This window comes from Bubalus kerabau, chromosome 20 (assembly GCF_029407905.1).
Source record: "Bubalus kerabau isolate K-KA32 ecotype Philippines breed swamp buffalo chromosome 20, PCC_UOA_SB_1v2, whole genome shotgun sequence".
In the NCBI taxonomy this organism is placed as follows: Eukaryota; Metazoa; Chordata; class Mammalia; order Artiodactyla; family Bovidae; genus Bubalus; species Bubalus kerabau.
Genome location: NC_073643.1, coordinates 53287830 through 53305167, shown reverse-complemented (window position 1 = coordinate 53305167; position 17338 = coordinate 53287830). Strand labels below are relative to the sequence as shown.

Below are 17338 nucleotides of genomic sequence, written 5' to 3'. Positions count from 1 at the left end.
AATCTCCTAATTCCAACCTCTAATCCTTAAATACCACCCCGTAAATTCTAACCACTGATTCTGGAACCCTCAACTCCCAACCCTGACTCCATGAATGACAAGCCAGTACTTCACCCAGTTATGAGCCACAGACAAGTAGAGTGGGAGCAGCTCAAACTGTGCACAAGTCAGAGGGCACCGTGAGTGAATGCCAGTAAATTAATCCACCAGATACTGAATATGAGACAATAGGAACCCTAGCAATCCAGGAAAGCTTCCCTAAATACTGGATATGATGGATAACAGCAAACCTGAACAAACCTCCAAGTCTCAGAAGACGGGCAATGAAATTCCCAGTCACTGTGACCACACCTCTATGTCCCAACACAGCAGCCTCACTCAGCACATCATCCCAGCCTTCCCAAGATGGAGGACAATAGTCCTTAGTTGCAAAACTCTCAGACACGAGATGGGTGGCCTTTGCCCAAGGACACAGCAAGAGAAAGCTTAGCAACACAGTAACCATCATGACCAGGAGATAAGTTAGCCATCACTGCTACCATCGTCTCCCTTTCCCAATTATCTGGACTCCGAGAGAAGCCCTAGCAGACCAGCTAACAACCCAGCTGAACAGAAGACAAAAACCCTGTATGACATCAGCTCCTCCCCCAACTCATTAGTGAGAATGAAACAATCCAATTGTAAAATGGACAGAGGACCCGAACATTTTCCCAAAGGAAAAGTATGAATGGTCAACAGGTACATCACTAATCATAGGGGAATGTAAACCAAAACAATAAGATATTGTGTCACACCTGTTAAGAATAGCTGTTATTGAAAAGATAAGAGATTATAAACACTGGCAAGGTTGTAGAGAAAAAGGAACCCTTGTGCACTGTTCATGGGATTGTGAATTGGTTATAGCCACTGTAGAAAACAATGTGAAGATTCCTCAGAGAATTACTAGAACTATCATATGATCTAGCAGTTCTGCTGCTGGGAATATATGCAGAGGAAATAAAAACACTATGTTGAAGAGATACCTGCATGCCCATGTTCTTAGAGCATTATGTACAATAGCCAAGACATGGAAACAGCCTGAGTGTCCATTGATGAATGAATGGATAAAAATGTTGTGAGAGTATACACACACACACATGAATAAATCAGCCATAAAAATAGAAGGGAATCCTACAATTTGCAACAACATGGATGGATCTTGAGGACATTACACTAAATGAAATAAGTCAGAGAAAGGCAAATACTGTATGATTTCACATGTGAGATCTAAAAAACAAACACAATAAATGCATAGAAAAAAATCATTTATTGAAGATCAATGAGTTTGATTGTAGCTATTGGTTTCCTCAAGCACCAGCATATTCCTCTAAAGGCGATGTAAAAGCAGTCATTGTGATTGACTTGATCATCTGGGAATTCAGTAAGTTCTGTAATGGTAAGTTCAGGAGTTTTCCTGCAAGAGAAATATGTGCTTAGAGAAATCAAATTTGGGAAAATGAAGAGAAAAACTACCATACTGGTTACTATAAATAGTCTAGTAAGAGGAATGTAGAGCAATTATCCTATGAATTAAGGCAGACCAAAGTGGCTCAGATGGTAAAGAATCTGACCGCAATGCGGGAGACCTGGGATGGGAAGATCTGGAGGAGTGCATGGCAACACAATCCAGCATTTTTGCCTGGAGAATCCCCATGTGTTGGGGGCCGGCGTGAGGCACTCTGCCCATGGCAAAGGTCATGAGGAAGGAGGCTCGACATACGCAAAGGCGGGATCGAGCCTCAGGAGTCCCCCTGGAGATCCTCGAGCATCTACCCCCATAACCAGAGCCTGCCTACTTTACTACTTTGTGCTCTCACCTACACCTCTGACTTTACGGGGGGCTGTCCCCCACCACCTCTTTCAGAGAAGGAGTTAACCTAGAGCTCCAGTTAATAAAAATTCCTGGGCGTGATAGGAGTGTTTTAACCTACAAACTCCTCAGAAGGTTCTCTAGCCTGCCTGACAGGCTTGTCCGGCCACATGTGATTGCTCACAGCCTCCCAACTGTGAGAGGCATGAGATGCTTTAAACCTTCTAAAAACAGGTTCTTTAGAAAAGTTAGAAAATTATTAGTATAAGTATAATGGGCTGATTAGAAATTGTATTGGTGAAGGGTTTTTCATTTGTTGAGCCAATGTTTACTGCTAAGTCTCCACATCCCCTGCCCTTATACACATTAATGAATATATAGAAGAAATAAGTATTAACCTTTGATATTAATCACGTTAGACCTTAGGCTAAGTAAATTCTTTCCTTAATTAAAACCCACTATACCCTCACCCTATAGGAATGTAACTTTATTTGGGTGGCGTCTGTTTTAAGAATAATCACCCCTGGAGAAATAAGTGTCCTGGTTGACTGACTGCTGTCACAAGGAGAGGGTCATAAATTGTCAGCAGGCCCCCTGGCCAGAAGATGATGTAACACCCCTAAGACCTCTGTATACATTTGTATGAAGCACCTGACTTTGATAAAAGTCAGGACTGCTGACCCTGCATGACTTTTGCATAACATCTCAGTGTATAAAAGTAGACCATGGAAAATAAAGAATTGGGATCAGTTCCTCGAAAGACTGGTCTCCCCATGTCTCTCTCTCACTCTGGCTGAGTCTCCATCTGGAGTGTGGAACCCACCATGCTTACTAATTATGCCTGGGCTTCCAAGATCGGGCCGGGGAGGCCTCAGTGTCTCCTCTCCTTTGGGAGAAAGGAAGGACGCCTGCGGCCTACGTAAGTGGTGCAAGCTTCTTGTCTTGAAGTTTTATTGGTCCCCCGTGTAAACCAAGCTACTCAGCCTCTTTTCTCCACTGAATTTTCCTACTGAGCTATCCTCATTCTATTACTCTTTATATCTTTGATGAATAAATAATTAAATAGGTCGCCGATGCCGTCCCCGCTTCGAATACCCTGGATCAGCTGGGGCTGGACCCCGGCACCCATGGACAGAGGAGCCTAGTGGGCTACAGTCCATGGAGTTGAGCTGAACACAACTGAGCGACTAAGCAGCAGCAGCAGCGGAGACATTCTAATTTCCTTGAGGAAGAACAAAAGTACAGAGTGGAAGTGGACCAAGAAGAGGAGAGCTATGGATATGAATTCTTACATTAAGTCTTTGGACCCCAGAAGAGCCTATAGGAAATTCCATGGGGCAGAAAAGGTGGAGAGTAGATACAGTGGAGTTGATGTGAATCAGAGTCTGGTCAGAGGCATATAGACTGTTATTTGAGGCATAGAAAGAATAGAGTCTAGAACTGACCCTCTGGATTCAAGACTTAGCCTTGCCAGTTCCTAGCTCTGTTTCCTTGGGTAAGTTACATCCCTCTGTCAACTTACGCATCTTTGAATATGAAATGCAGCCAATAGCAACATCTTCCTCATGGTGGGGGCGGTGGGGAGCACAGGAGAGGGGGTATAGGCAAAGCATGTGACAGTGTAAGACACGTGGTTGACAGTGATAACTGTTAGTCTTGCTTTGGCAGCTACCATATTCTTTATGATCTTGTCAAGAACAGAGTTTGGCGGGGAGCAGGAATAAATTGGGAGTTTGGGATTGACATATAACTACTGTACATAAAACTGATAACTATTAAATACCTACTCTATAGCACAGGGAACTCTGCTCAATACTCTGTAATGGCCTATATGGGAGAATAATAAAAAGAGTGGGTATATATCTATATTTAATTGATTCACCTTGCTGTACAACAGGAACTAACACAGCATTGTAAATCAACTATACTTCAATAAAGATTTAAAAATAAATAAAGACAAACTGGGAAAAAGAAAACAGTTTCTGTTCTGCTTTGTTGAAAGACTGTGGGGAGGGGCCACTATTCATTCATTCATTCCCTTTCTCCTTATAGCCTAGCAAGCCATTTTAATGTGTGCAGTGTGTATCATTTTGTTTACATGTCTTTGTGCAAAATATATAATTGTGTTTGTTTATTTTTAACTTACATGCTATGCTATGCTATGCTAAGTCACTTCAGTCGTGTCCGACTCTGTGTGACACCATAGACGGCAGCCCACCAGGCTCCCCCGTTCCTGGGATTCTCCAGGCAAGAACACTGGAGTGGGTTGCTATTTCCTTCTCCAATGCATGAAAGTGAAAGTGAAGTCGCTCAGTCGTGTCCAACTCTTAGCGACCCCATGGATTGCAGCCTAACAGGCTCCTCCATCCATGGGATTTTCCAAGCAAGAGTACTGGAGTGGGGTGCCATTGCCTTCTCCGTTAACTTACATAATGATGTGTTAATTTTATTTTTCTGTCCCTTGCTTTTTCTCTTGCTGTAGTGTTTTGAGATCCATCATATTGCCAAGTATTGTTGTTTAGTCGCTAACTCATGTCCAGCTTGTGTGACCCCATGGACTGTAGCCTGCCAGTCTCCTCTGTCCCTGGGATTTTCTGGGCAAGAACCCTAGGGTGGGCTGCGATTTCCTTATCCAAGGGATTTTCCTGACCCAGGGATCAAAACTGGGGCTCCTGCATTGGCAGGTGGATTCCTTACCACTGCACTGCCTGGGAAGCCCCTGACAAGGGCTGTGGTCCAGATACAAGAGGAGGGGATTCAGCAGGATGATCTATGAATTGGCCTAGGTCAAAACCAATCTGACAGAGTAGAGATCATGTGACGTCTCTTTGTAGTTACCCCGAATGACGGAAGTGCCTGAGAATCTTTAGGATTTTTCTTTAGTGGAACTAGAGAATATTTAGGTCCACTAGACCTTTTCTGGTGATTAATATGTATTATTATTATTGTTCAGTCATTAACTTGTGTCTGACTCTTTGTGACCCGAGATCGCTGGATGGCATCACCGACTTGATGGACGTGAGTTTGAGTGAACTCCGGGAGTTGGTGATGGACAGGGAGGCCTGGTGTGCTGCGATTCATGGGGTTGCAAAGAGTTGGACACGACTGAGCGACTGAACTGGACTGAACTGCAGCATGCCAGGCTTCCCTGTCCTTCCCTATCTCCTGGAGTTAGCTCAAACTCATGTCCATTGAGCCAGTGATGCCATCCAACCTCTGCCATCCTCTGTCACCCCCTTCTCCTGCCCCTGTGTTTCCCAGCATCAGGGTCTTATTCGGTGAGTCGGCTCTTCACATCAGGTGACTGAAGGATTGGAGCTTCTGCTTCAGCATCAGACATTCCAGTCAATATTCAGGGTTGATTTCCTTTAATTGACTGGTTTGATCTCCTTGCTGTCTAAGGGACTCCCAAGAGTCTTCTCCAGCACCACTCTTTGAAAGCATCAGTTCTTCAGTGCTCAGCCTTCGGTGTGGTCCTACTCTCACATCTGTACATGACTACTGGAAAAACCATAGCTTTGACTATACAGACCATTGTTGGCAAAGTGATGTCTCTGCTTTTTAATACACTGTCTAGGTTTGTCATGGCTGTTCTTCCAAGGAACAAGCGTCTTTTAATTTCATGGCTGCAGTCACCATCCACAGTGATTTTGGAGCCCAAGAAAATGTTGTCTGTCACTGTTTTCAGTTTTTCCTCATCTATTTGCCATGAAGTGATGGGACCAGATGCCATGATCTTAGTTTTTTGAATGTTGAGTTTTAAGACAGCTTTTTCACACTCCTCTTTCACCTTCATTAAGAGACTTTTTTGTTCCTCTTTGCTTTCTGCTATTAGGGTGGTATCTTCTGCATATTTCTCCCAGAAGTCTTGATTCCAGCCCGGCATTTCGCATGAGGTACTCTGCATATAAGTTAAATAAGCAGTATGACAGTATAGAGCCTTGACATACTCCTTTCCCAATTTTGAACCAGTCCAATTTTTTTTTGAACCAGTTCAGTTTTGAGTATTACCTTACTATCATGTGAAATGAGCACAATTGTATGGTAGTCTGAACATTCTTTGGCATTGCCTTTCTTTGGGATTGGAATGAAAACAGATCTTTTCCAGTCCTGTGACCATTGCTGAGCTTTCCAAATTTGCTGGCATATTGAGTGCAGCCCTTTCACAGCATCATCTTTTAAGATTTTAAATAGCTCAGCTGGAATTCCATCCCTCCGCTAGCTTTGTTCATAGTAATGCTTTCTAAGGCCCACTTGACTTCACATTCCACGATGTCTGGCTCTAGGTAAGTGACTACACCATCCTGGTTATCTGGGTCATGAAGACCTTTTTTGTACAGTTCTTCTGTGTATTCTTGCCATTTCTTCTTAATCTCTTCTGCTAGGTCCTTGCCAAATAATATGTATGCTGATCTGTAAATCAGATGAGCCTTGTGAATTGAGATTGTCAGAAGAGGCTGTCATAAAAGTATTACAAAATTTTGTCTTTTTAACCTGTGTTCCCTTCCACACACGTCATTTTCTCTTTTACTAATTAATTAATTATTATTATTTTGACTGCACTGGGTCTTCGTGGCTACACACAGTCTTTCTCTAGTTGTAGCACATCGGGGCTACTCTGTAGTTGCGGTGCATGGTCTTCTCTTTGCCATGGCTTCTCTTGTTGCAGAGCATTGGCTCTAGGGTTCCTGGGCTTCAGTAGTTGTGGTGCATGGGCTCAGTAGTTGTAGCACAAGGGCTTTCTTACGGCATGTGGAATCCCCCAAACCAGAGATCAAACCTGTGTCCACTGCATTGGTAGGCGGATCCTTAACTACTGGACCACCAGAGAAGCCCTTCATGTTCTATTCTAAGATACTTGGTCCCAGTCCCCTTTCCATGCCTCATAAAGCTGCAAAAATCTCTTTGGCATTAGCTGAGTTCTTGCTTGTACTCTATGACCCTAGAGTCAAAGACACAGTATCAAAGCGTGATCTGTTTACTCTCAGAAAAAAATAGAGGAAGGAAAAAAAAAAATAGAGGAAGGAAATGTGACAAACACTGCACTATAAGATAGGCATGAAAGGTTCATGGTATCATTATTTCTAATTTTATGTATGTTTGAAATTTTTCATAACAAATCTTTAAAGTCCTCTGGAACAAGGAACTCTTAACTCTATCTGGTTTACTCCCCAAAATGAAAAATAAAAGTGATTTTACTTACACATGGTCCATCATGCAGTTTAATTATGTTAAGTTTTTCATATCTGTAAGAAATTATATTTCAAAATGATTACTTTTACTCTATGATATATCACAAATTATATCTAAATTTGACATGATAATCTTTAGCTAAGTTTGAGGAGACATTTAGCTAATAGTGATTTCTTATTTAATAAGTGATTTTTAAATATCTACTATATGTTTATTTGTCAAAGAGGGTGAGTGTATAAAACATATTCAGTCTGAAATCAAATACAGAAAATTGAAAGTAATCTTGAGTATTTAAGTAGAAATGCAGGAAGCGAATGTGCAATACAGTTAAATTATCCATTTGATGAAAAGTAATGGCAACCCATTCTTGCCTGGAAAATCCCAGGGGTGGAGGAGCCTGATAGGCTGCAGTCCATGGGGTCGCTAAGAGTAAGACACGACTGAGCGACTTCACTTTCCCTTTTCACTTTCATGCATTGGAGAAGGAAATGGCAACCCACTCCAGTGTTCTTGCCTGGAGAATTCCAGGGATGGGGGAGCCTGGTGGGCTGCCATCTATGCTGTCACACAGAGTCAGACATGACTGAAGCTACTTAGCAGTAGCAGCAGCAGCAAAGACATTACTACTGACCTTACAGAAATAAAAATGGTTACAAGGGAAGGCTATGAACAGCTGTACATCAGCTGGTTAGATAACCTAGATGAAATGGACAAATTCCTATAAACACACATTAGCTAAACTGACTCAAGAAGAAATAGAAAATATCAACAGGACATATATCAAGTAAAGAGATTGAATCAGTTATTGAAAACCTCCTAAAAGAGAAACTCAGGACCAAATGGCTTCTTTAGAAAATTCTATCAAATACTTAAAGATTTGATACCATTTCTTTTCAAACTCTTCCAAATAGTAGAAGAAGAAGATTACTGATTGATTCTGTGAAGCTAGAATTACCTTAATAGCAAAGACAGACATCACAAAAAAAGAAAACTACAGACGAATATCCCATCTGAATATAGATGCAGAAAATGTCAGCTAAACACTGGCAACATTATTTAGCTGGCTTAAAACTCAACTTTCAGAAAACTAAGATCATGGCATCCGGTCCCATCCCTTCATGGCAAATAGATGGGAAAACAATGAAAACAGTGACAGACTTTATTTGGGGGGGCTCCAAAATCTCTGCAGATGGTGACTGCAGCTATGAAACTAAAAAACGCTTGCTCCTTGGAAGAAAAGCTATGACCAATCTAGACAGCATACTAAAAAGCAGAGGCATTACTTTGCCCACAAAGGTCCATCTAGTCAAAGCTATGGTTTTTTCAGTAGTTATGTATGGATGTGAGAGTTGGACTATAAAGAAAGCTGAGCACTGAAGAATTTATGCGTTTGAACTGTGGTGTTGGAGAAGACTTGAGAGTCCCTTGGATTGCAAGGAAATCCAACCAGTCCATCCTAAAGGAAATCAGTCCTGAATATTCATTGGAAGAACTGAAGGTGAAACTCCAAAACTTTGGCCACCTGACGTGAGGAACTGACTCATTAGAAAAGACCCTGATGCTGGGAAATACTGAAGGCAAGAGGAGAAGGGGTCAGAGGATGAGATGGTTGGATGGCATTACCCATTCGATGGACATGAGTTTGAGTAAACTCCAGGAGTTGGTGATGGAGAGGGAAGTCTGGCATGCTGCAATCCAGGGTCACAAAGAGTCGGACATGATTGAGCAACTGAAGTGAACTGAAATACTGAGAAACTGAATATAATAGCATATCAAAAGTTCTATACATCATGACCAAGTTGGGTTTATCCCATGAATGCAGGGTGGTTCAACCTAAAAATGTAAGCCAGTGTACTGCTGCTGCTACTGCTGCTAAGTCACTTCAGTTGTGTCCGACTCTCTGTGACCCCATAGACGGCAGCCCACCAGGCTTCCCTGTCCCTGGGATTCTCCAGGCAAGAACACTGGAGTGGGTTGACATTTCCTTCTCCAATGCAGGAAAGTGAAAAGTAAAAGTGAAGTCGCTCAGTTGTGACCGACTCTTAGCGACCCCATGGACTGCAGCCCACCAGGCTCCTCCGTCCATGGGATTTTCCAGGCAAGAGTACTGGAGTGGGGTGCCATTGCCTTCTCCCAAGCCAATGTACTAACATCATATTAAAAGAATGAAGCAAAAGAATCACATGCTTATCACATTCATGTTAAAAAAAAAACCCATCATTTCAGCATCAGTAATTAACATGGATATGCAGTTCAAAACCACGGTGAGATATTACCTGACATCTGTCAGAATGGCTGTCATCAAAAAGAATCCAAATAACAGATATTGACAAAGATGGGGAGAAAAGGGAACACTTGGGCAATGTTGGTGGGAATGTAAATTGGTGCAGCCACTATTTAAAATAGTATGGGAGTCTCTTAAAAAAAATTTAAAATATGACCCAGCATTTGACCATATGACCCAGCATTTCCACTCCTCAGTGTGATTTAAAAAAAAACAAAACAATAATTTGAAAGGATACATGTACCCCAGTGTTCATAGCAGCAGTATATATAATTGCTAAGACATGGAAGCTACCTAAGAATTTTATCAACAGATGAATGGATAAAGAAGGTGTGGTATACATATGTAATGAAATGATACTCAGCCACACACACAAAAAAGAATGAAATTTTGCCATTTGCAACAACATGGATGGACTTGGAGAGCATCATGCCAAGTGAAATAAGTCAGAGAGAGAAAGACAAATATTGTATGATATCACTTATATGTAGAATCTAAAAAATTACAACAAACTAGTGAATGAAACAAACAAACAAAAAAAAACTGTCACAGATACAGAGAACAAACTAGTGGTCATCAGTGGGGAGAGGGAAGGGGTGAAGGACAAAGTAGGGGTAAGGGGGAAAAAAGAACTATTATGGGAGGATGTGAAACCATGTGTGTGAAACTTAAAACCTGTTACGCACTATAGAATTTAAAGACTTATTCAATGACAATTATATTTAATTAAAAAAACAAAAATCTGAAAAAACCCACAACCCAAAATCCAACACCCTTTCATAATAAAATTACTCAGAAAACTAGGAATTGAAGAGAAACCCCTCAATATAACAAAGAACATTTATGAAAATCCCACATCTAACATTCCACTCAATAGTGAAAGCTTGAACCAGAGCATTTGAAAGAAAAAAAAAGAGAAATCCAAAATTTTATATTATTTTCAATTATACTTCAATAAAGCTGGGGAGAAAAGCCATCCAAACTGGAAAGGAAGAAGTAAAACTTTATATTTGAAGATGACATGGTTCTATGTATAGAAAATCTCAAAGAATTCCTATAAAAATTATTAAAGGTAATAAACAGCAGTATTTCAGAATATAAGAACACAGGAAAATCAACTGTTTCTATAAACCAACAAAGAACAATCTGAAAATAAAATTAATTTAAACATTGCATTTACAATATCACTCAAAAAATAAGATACCTGAAGATAAATTTAACCCAGGAGGTTAAAGACTGTGCACTGGATGCTACAAAACATTGCCGAAAGAAATGAAAGAAGGCCTAAATAAATGGAAAGCTCTCCCATCCTCATGGGTTAGAAAACTTCATATTGTTAAAATGTTTATACCACTCGAAGCAATTGACAGATTCAATGTAATCCTTATCAAAATCCCAGTGGCCTTTTTTTTTTCAGAAGTGGAAAAGACTACCTTCAAATTTATATGGAGTTGCAAAAGACCTGTTTAAGCAGAACCATTTTGAGGGGGGAAAAAAGTTGGGAGGACCCCACATTCCTGATCTCAAAACTGACTACAAAGATAATCAGTGTTGTAGTACCAACATCAGGTTAGAGAATAATGGAATAGAAATGAAATAAACCCAACATCTAAGGCCAACTGATTTTTAGCACGAGTGCCAAGACTATTCAATGGGAAAAGAATAGTCTCTTCAAAAAGTGGTGCTGGGGCAACTAGATAATTGTATACAAAAGAATGAGATGGACCCCTATCCCACACATAAAGTTTTTGTTGGCAGAGACTGGAAGAAGGCTTCCCAGGTGGCTCAGTGGCAAAGAATCCGCCTGCCAATGTAGGAGACACAGCTTTCATCCCTGGTCAGGGAAGATCTCATATGTCACGGGGCAACTAAGCCTGTGTGCCACAACTAATAATCCTGTGCCCTAGAGCCCAGTAACTGCAAGCGCTGAAGCCTGTGCGCCCTAGAGCCTGTGATCTACAACGAGAGAAGCCACCGAAATGAAAAGCCTGCGCACCGCAAGTAGAGAGTAGCCCCGACTCGCCCCAACTGGAGACAAGCCTGCACAGCAACGAAGACCCAGCACAGCCAAAAATAAATAAGCAAATACTTTTTAAAAAGAAGACTGGCAGATTGATCGGTTTTAGCCATTTAAGACAATTTCTGTTCAATCTTTAGGAGACCCCTAAGACAATTAAATGGGACCTGTGTAGTGACTATTCATGACCAAAACATGCAAGCTTCACAGAATTATTCCAGAAGTAGTTAAGCTAACAAAAGCAACAGTAACAAACCTTGGAGAGGGAGAGAATCTGACTTCCAGGGTTGCAATATTATACTCATCCATTTTTCAACAACAAAAAAAATTATGACACAAAGAACCAAGGAAGTACAGCACATATTACAGGATGAAAAAGCAGTCAAGGACTCAGGGAGGTCATATGTTGGACTTCGAAGACAGATACTTCGCCCAGCTACCTCCTCTTCTTCATCAGGCTTTTGTTCTTTGGCCTGAGGGAGCTTAAGGATAACCTTCATCTGTGGTCACAAGACCTGAATGGTGTGGCTACTTGCACTGCTGAGTTTTTTCCACTTGATCTTTGTCCAGGCCAGACAGCACAGTCACTTCAGTGGGTTTTTGTTTCTGTCTGAATGGGATCACATTGGGGAGCATAGGGAGGGATAGAAGAAATGGAGGAGCAATAGTGATGCAGTCTCTGGAAGGAAGATCTAATCAGTTGGAAGTGTTCCAAGGAGGCCATTCCTATCCTGGCCTAGCCTCTTGACTTGAGAGAAAGGAGAGTTAAAAAAAAAAATTAAGACTTACAGAATTCTGTAGCAGAGATGGCATTCCCCACTGTAGGTAATATGGTCACTGCCACATATGGAGTCTGTTGGCCTGAGGTAGGCTAAAATCCAGCACTTGTTTATATTCTTAGTGCATTCAGCCTGAAGGTGAGACACAGACACTGCATCAGAGCCCTTTATCTGGCTTCTCTAGCCTTGATTGCTGGGAGCAGGGGAGAAGGATGGAATATGGAGCAATAGACCAGGAGTTTGGAGAGCAGGCTTCAGAAATCTCAGTATTTGACCCCTGGTGCTCACCACCAACAGTATGTATATAACATAACATAACACATGTAATCTGTAGACTCACCAATCTGGGCTATAAATTCCTTTTTAAGATGAAATTCCCTGCCTCACTAATTACAAAATGTGATTGTTAGGTTTCAGAGATTAGAATATGCTTATGAACATTTCTGGTTGACTTGTATACGGTGCTTCAGATAGCAGTAGGCTCAGACTTATTACAGGAGAGTTACGATTTAGAAGGAAGGGGACAGAGAGAATGAGAGCCTCACTTGATCTGTGGGAGGAAAGATGTATGCCTTAGCATATCTCAGTTGAATGTCCACCTCAGCATAGGACAGACCTGAATTTGAGCCACAACTTCCTCATTCATTTAATGGCACAAAATACTTGCCTTCTATCCCACAAGAGAGTTGTATGAACTGATTGGGGTTTATACCCAGGAACATATAGAAGGCACTACATAGAGTTAGTGACTCAGCTGTTGTTGTGGGGTTATACCCACACATGTTTTCTCTGGCCCCTGCCTCCCAGAAAAATGAGCCGAGACCATCAGGGAAACTGTTTTTCCTCTCCATTCCTGAGCTTGGGAAGCAAAGAAGCAGAGCTTACCTTTGTCTTTTCTAGGTCAGTCCCTCTGTCCATAGGAAGAGGAAAGTCTGGAAGGCAAAAGCATATTCAAAAGAGTTGCCGCTCTGTCTTCTGCCCTTAAAGGTAAAAGTGAGGATGAAGGAGACCTGGTTGGCACCCAGGAAGCATCAGATCCCATCAGGAGAGGCAGAGGTTCCTTTTGATGCATGCTGCCCTCCAAAGGGGGACTCAGAGGAGCAAAGAATCAGGAAACTTCTGTCCCCTCCTCTTTGTAAAGAAGAGATCTTAATTCTGACCCTTCCCCTTCACAGGTAAATAACAACTTCTACAATCATCCTCTGTTCTTTTTAAAAAACACACTCTAAGTTATATGAAGTAGTTATACTGAGATACCTTAAAAGATGCTGGGTTACATATTCTTGATCCAAAACAGTTTTTGCAATTACACACACACACATATATAATACTTATATAGTTTTATATAATTATATTAATTTTATGTAGTTATATAATTATAATTATCTGATAATATAAAATATAATATATTGTCAACTCTCTCTATAATAATGTATCTTTATCAGATATCACTCATATACCATAGAATTCACCTATTTAAAGTGTATAGTTGAGGACTTCCCTGGTGGTCCAGTGGTTAACAATCTGCCTGCCAAAGAGGGGGACATGGGTTCCATCCCTGGTCTGCGAAGATTCCACATGCCACGGAGGAACAAAGCCCGTGTGCCACAACTACTGAGCACACACTCCAGAGCCCACAAGTTGCAACTACTGAAGGCGGCGTACCTGGAGCCTGTGCTCGGTAACAAGAGAAGCCACCACGTTGAGGAGCCTGCACACTGGCTCTCTGCAACTAGAGAAAGCTTGCATGCAGCAACAAAGACCCAGCACGATCAAAAATAAATAAAAATTTCAAGTATACATTTCAGTGGTCCTTAGTATATTCACAGAGGTGTGCAACCATCAGTCACTTTTAGAACATGTTCATCACCCTCAAAAGAAACCCTGTACCCAACAGCAGGCTCTTCTCATTCCTCCCTTCCGTCAACCCAGACAACTCTAATCTACTTTCTGTCTGTTCTGGACACTTCATACAAATGGAATCATACAATATGTAGTCTTTCCTTTCTATCTCTTTCACTTAGTGTGGTAAAGGTATATCCATGTTATTGCATGCATCAATACTTCATTCCTTTTTATAATTAAATAATACTCTGTTGTATGTATATACCATATTTTGCTTATCCATTAATGAATTAATGGACATTTGAATTGTTTTCACTCTTTGGCTATTATGAATAAGCCTGCAGTGAGGCGAGCGTGACCATCACAACAGTATGGAAACTTGATACGCTGCTGTAAATATTCTTTTTTTTCCCCCTGCACCACATGAGATCTTAGTTCCCTGACTAGGAATCAAACCTAGGCCCCTGGCAGTGGAAGCTCAGGGTCCTCACCTAACTGGACTGCCAGGGAATTCCTATGTGCCTGTTTTTTGTGGTCATATGTTTTTATTTCCCTTAGATATATACCTAAGAGTGCAATTGCTGGGTTATATGGTGACCTTTGGAGGAACTTCTGGATTATTTTCTAAGGTAGCCACACCATTTTACATCCCTACCAGCATTATATGAGAGTTCCATTTTCTTCACATCTTTGTTAATGTTTGTTATTAATCTCTCTTTTTGATAGATGCTTTACAAATAATTTCTCCCATTCTCTAGGCAGTCTTCCACTTTATTGACATCTTTGTTGGTATCCTTTACATCACTAAAATGTTTAATTTGATGAAATCCAACTGATTTTTATTTTTTGCCACCCTGTGCAGCATGCAGAATCTTAGTTCCCTGACCAGGGATTGAACCCGTGCCCCCTGCATTGGGAAAGTGGAGTCTTAACTACTGGACCACCAGGGAAACCCCTGATCTATTGTTTTGTTCCTTTTTTATGTATAATGCAGGCCTTTTTTTAATTAACAAATTTTTATTTATTTTTGGCTGTACCGGGTCTTACTTGTGGCGTGGAGGATCTTCAATCTTTGTTGCCGCATGTACAATCTTTAGTTGTGTATCGATACATGGGATCTAGTTCCCTGACCAAAGATTGAAACCGGTTTCCCTACATTGGGACTGTGGAGTCTTAGCCACTAGACCACCAAGGAAATCCCTGAATTTTCTTTTTTTTTTTTAGTAGTTGCACTGTGGCTTACTGTTTTTATCTTAGCTTATTGGAATATACTTCAGATTTATACTATTTTAATTCAAGTGATATATAGAAATGTTATTCCTATATAGCTCTGTCCTTCCTTTTATTACATTGTTGTTATACACATTATATTTATATTAGTCACAAACCCAACAGTAAATTGCTATAATTATTATACAATTTCATGTCTTTTAAAGAAGTCTAGAGAAGAAAGGACAGTGAGTATATATTTAGTGAATTTGTAATATTAATGTTTTATTCACCATTTCTGGTTCTCGTCCTTTGTTCCTGTGGATTTACCGTCTAGTGTCATTTCCTTATACAAACACAGCTTTGTTTTCAACCACCAGTTTTGATACCAATAGCACTGTGTGAATCCTTTCTTTCTGGGGGTTCAGTGTCTGCATGACTCTGAAGAATTAGACTTAAATAAAACAGGACAGCATTTCTTCTGTACTTCTATCTTTTTCATGATCTTGAATATACAGCAGAAAATGTGGGCAAAGGAAGGACATGGAACTCACCAACTGCGAAGGCAGCCCACATGGAGATGACCAGAACAAGAATGGCGCTAGAGAAGACCCCCTTCATGGTGGCAGAAGAACTGTGGAAATATGGAGACGTTGACAGTAAGACAGAAAAAATTCCACACAACATACAAATTCTCATAGAGATCCATCATTAACCAGGAAATGAAGTCTAAATATTTAATGTTTTTTCTTTCTTTGGGTTATTTGGAATGAATTGTGTCTGATGCAATTGCATTGGCTAGTTCATTTCCCTGGAGTAATTGGTCATGAGAAAAAAAAATGATCTCAAAAATAGAATTTTAGAAGGGAATATATGTATGTGTGGGTCTATTCCTGGACTCTCTTCTGTTCCATTTATCTATACAAGAGCTCAAACCATACTATTTTAATTATTATGGCTCCATGATAATGTCAACTGAAATAAAAACACAAAACATAAAAGCTGTGAGTTTCAGTTTTATTTGTAGGCTTACTGAGGACTATAATCTGGGAGAGAGCCTCTCTGATAGCTCTGAAGAACTGCTCTGAAGTGGTAAGGGGGTAAGTCAGCATATATGTGATTTTGACAAAGGAGTATGTGCAATTCAGCACACATCTTGGTAAAGGTTGGCACTAGCCATGAGGAGATGTCTCAGTTAATGATTTTAGCACTTCTCTAAGTATGGGAAGGTGCCAGATATTGAGTTCATAAAATTTTCTCCTGAAAATATCTACCTATCTGAAAGCCTGTTCTGCCAGTTTCCCCAGAACACAGAGTGCCTCGTTTCTGATCTTCACCCTGAACTCCTTTCAGGGTGTGTGAAGATCAGTGAGTGCAGTGGCTAATGAGTCAGTCCTTGTAGATCAAGCAGATGGCAGACATCACTCTTTTGTATATAAGTCCTCCAACTTTGTACTTCTTTATTTTTACCTTTTTACCTAAAACAAAATGTATTAGATTTATCTGTATAGGGGTTTGGATTCAAAGATTCAGAATAAATGTGTCACCTGGCTACCTTAGAAAAATAGAATTTTAGAATATGTCAGGATTTCCCTGGTGGCACAGTGCATGAGAGTCCACCTTCAACGCTAGCGACACTAGTTTGATCCCCGGTCTGGACAGAGGATGAGGTGGCTGGATGGCATCACCGACTCGATGGACATGAGTCTGAGTGAACTCCGGGAGTTGGTGATGGACAGGGAGGCCTGGCATGCTGCAATTCATGGGGTTGCAAAGAGTCGGACACGACTGAGCAACTAAACTGAACTGAACTGGGAAGATTGCACATGTCACAGAGCAACTAAGCCCATGTACCACAGTTATCGAGCCCGAGATCTAGAGCCTGTGAGCTGCAACTACTGAAGCCTGTGCAACTAGATAGATCCTGTGCTTCACAACAAGAGAAGCCACCACAATGAGAAGCCTGTGTACCGCAATGAAGAGCAGCCCCCACTGTCTGCAACTAGAGAAAGCCCATGCACAGCAACAAAGATGCAGTGCAACCAAAAAAAAAAAAAAAAAAAAAACCTGGGAAAAAATCTTTAAAAAAAAGAAGATGATGCCAGAAAAATAGGTAGTAAAGAATATCTGCAGGGGATCCTTTGGTAAAGCATCAGCACCGA

General features: G+C 40.9%; 1 protein-coding gene across 1 annotated transcript in view; it reads right to left on the bottom strand.

The window, feature by feature from the left end:
• Positions 1–1320: 1320 nt before the first annotated feature.
• Positions 1321–17338, bottom strand: part of SPINK8 (serine peptidase inhibitor Kazal type 8 (putative)) — a 38224-nt gene continuing 22206 nt past the window's right edge. The window contains exons 2-6 of the mRNA XM_055557980.1: positions 15731–15810; positions 13008–13054; positions 12133–12254; positions 7053–7095; positions 1321–1453 (exon numbers count right to left, since the gene is read on the bottom strand). Coding sequence (XP_055413955.1) covers positions 1442–1453; positions 7053–7095; positions 12133–12254; positions 13008–13054; positions 15731–15797 — 291 coding nt within the window. The 5' untranslated portion in view covers positions 15798–15810 and the 3' untranslated portion in view covers positions 1321–1441. The remainder of the gene's footprint in view (positions 1454–7052; positions 7096–12132; positions 12255–13007; positions 13055–15730; positions 15811–17338) is intronic.